The 6,000-nt window shown below is 53.2% G+C and overlaps 1 protein-coding gene across 7 annotated transcripts in view; it reads left to right on the top strand.

Moving 5' to 3' along the window:
• GOLGA3 (golgin A3) overlaps nt 1-6,000 on the top strand; it is a 54,655-nt gene that overhangs the window by 44,259 nt on the left and 4,396 nt on the right. For all 7 annotated transcript variants that reach the window (XM_008005319.3, XM_008005317.3, XM_008005324.3 and 4 more), the window contains 4 exons: nt 18-150; nt 738-860; nt 1,717-1,881; nt 3,399-3,562. In XM_008005319.3, coding sequence (XP_008003510.1) covers nt 18-150; nt 738-860; nt 1,717-1,881; nt 3,399-3,562 — 585 coding nt within the window. The remainder of the gene's footprint in view (nt 1-17; nt 151-737; nt 861-1,716; nt 1,882-3,398; nt 3,563-6,000) is intronic.

Below are 6,000 nucleotides of genomic sequence, written 5' to 3'. Positions count from 1 at the left end.
TTGTTTTTTTACGCTAGGATTCGGGAGGGGAAACATTCCCAGGAGATAGCACAGTTCCAAGCAGAGCTGGCCGAGGCCCGGGTGCAGCTCCAGCTCCTGCAGAAGCAGCTGGACGAGCAGCTCAGCAAACAGCCTGTGGGAAACCAAGAGGTGATGGTTCGCGGGGGCTGGACTCACGGGGCTGGACTCACAGGTGTCCTGGGTGACTTCACGCCATCCTACCTGGCGAGGAATAGTGATGGTTTTCTGAATATGGTATTAAAAGATAAACTAGGCCGGGCGTGGTGGCTCATGCCTGTAATCCCAGCACTTTGGGAGGCCAAGGCGGGCGGATCATGAGGTCAGGAGATCGAAACCATCCTGGCTAACACAGTGAAACCCCATCCTTACTAAAAACACAAAAAATTAGCCGGGCATGGTGGCGGGCGCCTGTAGTCCCAGCTACTCGGGAGGCTAAGGCAGGAGAATGGGGTGAACCCGGGAGACAGAGCTTGCAGTGAGCCGAGATAACGCCACTGCACTCCAGCCTGGGCAACAGAGTGAGACTCCGTCTCAAAAAATAATAATTAATAAATCAAATGAACACGCAGCTAGAGCTGTTTTCCATGGGCGACAGAGCGAGACTCCGTCTCAAAAATAAATAAATAAATCAAATGAACAGACACATAGCTAGAGCTGTTTTCCAAGGCAGTAAAGCTGCTTCAGTATTGTTGGCCATGTGACTTTCCCCTCTTTAGATGGAAAATCTCAAATGGGAGGTGGATCAGAAAGAAAGAGAAATCCAGTCCTTGAAGCAGCAGCTGGACTTGACGGAGCAGCAGGGCAGAAAGGAACTGGAAGGGCTACAGCAGCTGCTGCAGGTATCTGTGTGTGAGGCGCTGGGCACAGGCGGGAGCAGCACTTCCTGGGGCGGCCCTTGGTTCCCGTGCCGTGCGGCCTGTGGCCAGGCAGTGCTCCTGGGGAGCTGGCACCCTCGTCCAGTGGGGCGCTCGCAAAGTCACCTGGTCCACATCACACGGCAGGATGGAGGCAGGGCTGAAGCCTGGGCCGGCTCCGATCCCTTGGCCGTGCTGTGTGACATGGACCAAGAACGTGATTTCATGGAGTCCAGCAAATGGGAGGGTGCGTGGGAAAAATTTGCCAATCTGCAATAAACTTCTCGACAAAGAGCTCAGGGTTCGGTCTTGACTGCTCGGGAAAGGAGTGTAATTGCCGAATCCCCCTCGTAAATGAGGGGCTTGAGTCACAGTGAGAATTTATTTATAGATACAGGCAGAGGAGCATCCATCAGCCAAAAACCCAACATCTGGCCAGGCACAGGGGCTCACGCCCGTAGACCCAGCACTTTGGGCAGTGAGCTGTGGTTGGGCCGCTGCACTCCAGCCTGAATGTCAGAGACAGACTGTCTCGAAAACACAGAACAAAACAAAAACCCACAATTCGAAACTTTGCGAGCGTCAGCTTGACAAAGGAGATGCTCGTTGGAACATTTCAAATGTCTGGATTACGGATACTCAGCTGGTAGGTGTGATGCAAATATTCAAAATTCCAAAGGTTGACACACTTTCGGTCCTGAGCGTTTTGGACCTGGACTGGGACCATCAAGATGGCGCCGAGGAGGACACACATGTGCTTAACCTATGAAAATACAAACTTGGATCTTGGCAGGATGTTTAAGATCTGTTAACTTAAAAAATCTGACTTCATTTTCCACAGAATGTCAAGTCTGAGTTGGAGATGGCCCAGGAAGATCTGTCCATGACCCAGAAGGATAAATTCATGCTCCAGGCAAAAGTGTCGGAGCTGAAGAACAACATGAAGACCCTGCTCCAGCAGAACCAGCAGCTCAAGCTGGACCTGCGCCGCGGTGCGGCCAAGACGGTACTCAGGCCCGCGTCCCTCCCGGGGTAGCCAAGCTGCGCTGTAGATGCTCTTGGACAGGAGGCTGGCAGGCGTGTTAGTCATTCAGACATAAACGGATGTGCGTTTATGTTGTTTAGCCCACGCTGAGCAGCGGCTATATAAAGTCAGTGATAATGAGATGTCCTGCTCAGGTGACAGATGAAATCATTTCATTCTGGTTTCATTCATCTAGCAGCGTTTGCCTCATTTCTGAATTAAAATACCACTTTGTTGGCCGGGTGCGGTGGCTCAAGCCTGTAATCCCAGCACTTTGGGAGGCTGAGACGGGTGGATCACAAGGTCAGGAGATCGAGACCATCCTGGCTAACCCGGTGCAACCCCATCTCTGCTGAAAAAAAGTACAAAAAACTAGCCGGGCGAGGTGGCAGGCGCCTGTAGTCCCAGTTACTCGGGAGGCTGAGGCAGGAGAATGGCGTGAACCCGGGAGGCGGAGCTTGCAGTGAGCTGAGATCTGGCCACTGCACTCCAGCCTGGGCGACAGAGCGAGACTCTGCCTCAAAAAAAAAAAAAAAAAAAAAAGGCCGGGCGCGGTGGCTCAAGCCTGTAATCCCAGCACTTTGGGAGGCCGAGACGGGCGGATCACGAGGTCAGGAGTTCGAGACCATCCTGGCTAACACGGTGAAACCCCGTCTCTACTAAAAAATACAAAAAACTAGCCGGGCGAGGTGGCGGGCGCCTGTAGTCCCAGGTACTCAGGAGGCTGAGGCAGGAGAATGGCGTGGACCCGGGAGGCGGAGCTTGCAGTGAGCTGAGATCCGGCCACTGCACTCCAGCCTGGGTGATACAGCGAGACTCCGTCTCAAAAAAAACAAAAAAAAACAAAAAAAACAAATACCACTTTGTTACAATGTGCTTTGTAAATAAGATGAGCAGCTGGTCTGTGACTTGGCAGTCCCTGCTGTGTGCGTAGGGCTGGGGCCTGGGAGCTGTGCCCAGGCGCCCGGCGGTTTTCTGTGCTCAGACCACGGCCATGCTTTCCAGGAGGCAGGTGGGAGGGCAGCGCTGGGATTCAGAGGCCGTTTTGCGTTGTCTGCCTATCTGTGGAAAAAGTCTGAAATCCTAGAAAAGGGAGCCTAAGTTGGAAAACGTACTTAATTTCTTAGGGAAATTCCACGTCAAGGCCTTGAGTCTCTGATGGGAAAAGCCTTTAGGAGAGCTGTCAGTCTGTGGCTCGGCCCCGCCCCGCTGTGGACCCAGGACTTAGGTTGTCTCTGTGGCTCGGCCCCGTCCTCCTGTGGACCCAGGACTTAGGTTGTCTCTGTTGTGCTGTGGTTTTGTGCCTTAGGAATAAAGGTGTTTCCTCAGCCAGCTATTCTGGAGCTCTGGGACTGCTGTGCTGTCACGGCAGCCGGGACGGTCCCCTTCCCAGAGGCCCCACGTCCACCCACTGGGGGGCCGTCTGCCACAATGCTGTGCTAGTGAGACCGACGCGAGGGGGGGCGGCGGGAAAGCTGATCATGTGCTTTTCCAAACAGAGAAAGGAGCCAAAAGGCGAGGCCAGCTCTTCCAACCCTGCCACGCCCATCAAGATCCCCGACTGCCCGGTTCCCGCCTCGCTGCTGGAGGAGCTGCTGAAGCCACCGCCTGCCGTGAGCAAGGAGCCCCTCAAGAACCTGAACAGCTGCCTCCAGCAGCTCAAGTACGACCATATTCTGTGCTGCACTTCAGCTAGTCTTAAAGATTAATGCCCTCTTTAGCTGGGAGGACACTCCTGGTGCCAGCAGTCAATGAGTGCCCAGCAGAGTTTGAGCGGGTTTATGTAAAGGTGGGGGGACTCATGCACACAGCCTCTGAGGTTTATATAAGTGGGGGGACTCACACAGCCTCTGAGGTTTATATAAGAGGGGGGACTCACACAGCCTCTGAGGTTTATATAAGTGGGGGGACTCACACAGCCTCTGAGGTTTATATAAGTGGGGGGACTCACACAGCCTCTGAGGTTTATATAAAGGTGGGGGGACTCATGCACACAGCCTCTGAGGTTTATATAAGAGGGGGGGACTCACACAGCCTCTGAGGTTTATATAAGAGGGGGGGACTCACACAGCCTCTGAGGTTTATATAAGTGGGGGGACTCACACAGCCTCTGAGGTTTATATAAGAGGGGGGGACTCACACAGCCTCTGAGGTTTATATAAGAGGGGGGGACTCACACAGCCTCTGAGGTTTATATAAGAGGGGGGGGACTCATGCACACAGCCTCTGAGGTTTATATAAGAGGGGGGGACTCACACAGCCTCTGAGGTTTATATAAGAGGGGGGGACTCACACAGCCTCTGAGGTTTATATAAGTGGGGGGACTCACACAGCCTCTGAGGTTTATATAAGAGGGGGGGACTCACACAGCCTCTGAGGTTTATATAAAGGTGGGGGGACTCATGGACACAGCCTCTGAGGTTTATATAAGTGGGGGGACTCACACAGCCTCTGAGGTTTATATAAGTGGGGGGACTCACACAGCCTCTGAGGTTTATATAAGTGGGGGGACTCACACAGCCTCTGAGGTTTATATAAGTGGGGGGACTCACACAGCCTCTGAGGTTTATATAAGAGGGGGGACTCATGCACACAGCCTCTGAGGTTTATATAAGAGGGGGGGACTCACACAGCCTCTGAGGTTTATATAAGAGGGGGGGACTCATGCACACAGCCTCTGAGGTTTATATAAGTGGGGGGACTCACACAGCCTCTGAGGTTTATATAAGAGGGGGGGACTCACACAGCCTCTGAGGTTTATATAAAGGTGGGGGGACTCATGCACACAGCCTCTGAGGTTTATATAAGAGGGGGGGACTCACACAGCCTCTGAGGTTTATATAAGAGGGGGGGACTCACACAGCCTCTGAGGTTTATATAAGTGGGGGGACTCACACAGCCTCTGAGGTTTATATAAGAGGGGGGGACTCACACAGCCTCTGAGGTTTATATAAAGGTGGGGGGACTCATGGACACAGCCTCTGAGGTTTATATAAGTGGGGGGACTCACACAGCCTCTGAGGTTTATATAAGTGGGGGGACTCACACAGCCTCTGAGGTTTATATAAGTGGGGGGACTCACACAGCCTCTGAGGTTTATATAAGAGGGGGGACTCACACAGCCTCTGAGGTTTATATAAGTGGGGGGACTCACACAGCCTCTGAGGTTTATATAAGTGGGGGGACTCACACAGCCTCTGAGGTTTATATAAGTGGGGGGACTCACACAGCCTCTGAGGTTTATATAAGAGGGGGGGACTCACACAGCCTCTGAGGTTTATATAAGAGGGGGGGACTCACACAGCCTCTGAGGTTTATATAAGTGGGGGGACTCACACAGCCTCTGAGGTTTATATAAGTGGGGGGACTCACACAGCCTCTGAGGTTTATATAAGAGGGGGGGACTCACACAGCCTCTGAGGTTTATATAAGAGGGGGGGGACTCATGCACACAGCCTCTGAGGTTTATATAAGTGGGGGGACTCACACAGCCTCTGAGGTTTATATAAGAGGGGGGGACTCACAGCCTCTGAGGTTTATATAAGTGGGGGGACTCACACAGCCTCTGAGGTTTATATAAGAGGGGGGGACTCACACAGCCTCTGAGGTTTATATAAGAGGGGGGGACTCACACAGCCTCTGAGGTTTATATAAGAGGGGGGGACTCACACAGCCTCTGAGGTTTATATAAGAGGGGGGGACTCACACAGCCTCTGAGGTTTATATAAGGTGGGGACTCACACAGCCTCTGAACTCATAGGCGGAAACTGCCTGGAGTTAAACTACCGTATAGGCCCTGAGAAGCTGGAAGGCCACACGCAGTGCACCTGGCAACCTGAGGCTGAGTGAAGTGTGTAGGGTGGGGCCAGACGGCACCCCGAGGGAAGGTTACGGAATGGAAGTCGCGTGTGCCAGGCCTCAGTGACAGCTTCCACCCTGCCGCCTGGTCAGGACTGGTCCTTGAGCCTGTGTCCTCTTGCGTACGCCCTCTGCTGTCCTCTGCACAGTGTAGAGAACGGTGCTGAGAATAGCTGAGCTTCTGTGGTCTCGGTTGGTTTGTGGGTCCCCAAAGCTGCCCAGCTCCACTCAGGTGCTAGCGAG

Source organism: Chlorocebus sabaeus, chromosome 11 (genome assembly GCF_047675955.1).
Source record: "Chlorocebus sabaeus isolate Y175 chromosome 11, mChlSab1.0.hap1, whole genome shotgun sequence".
In the NCBI taxonomy this organism is placed as follows: Eukaryota; Metazoa; Chordata; class Mammalia; order Primates; family Cercopithecidae; genus Chlorocebus; species Chlorocebus sabaeus.
The sequence above is the reverse complement of the archived record's forward strand: the minus strand, read 5'-3'. Positions and strand labels throughout refer to the sequence as shown.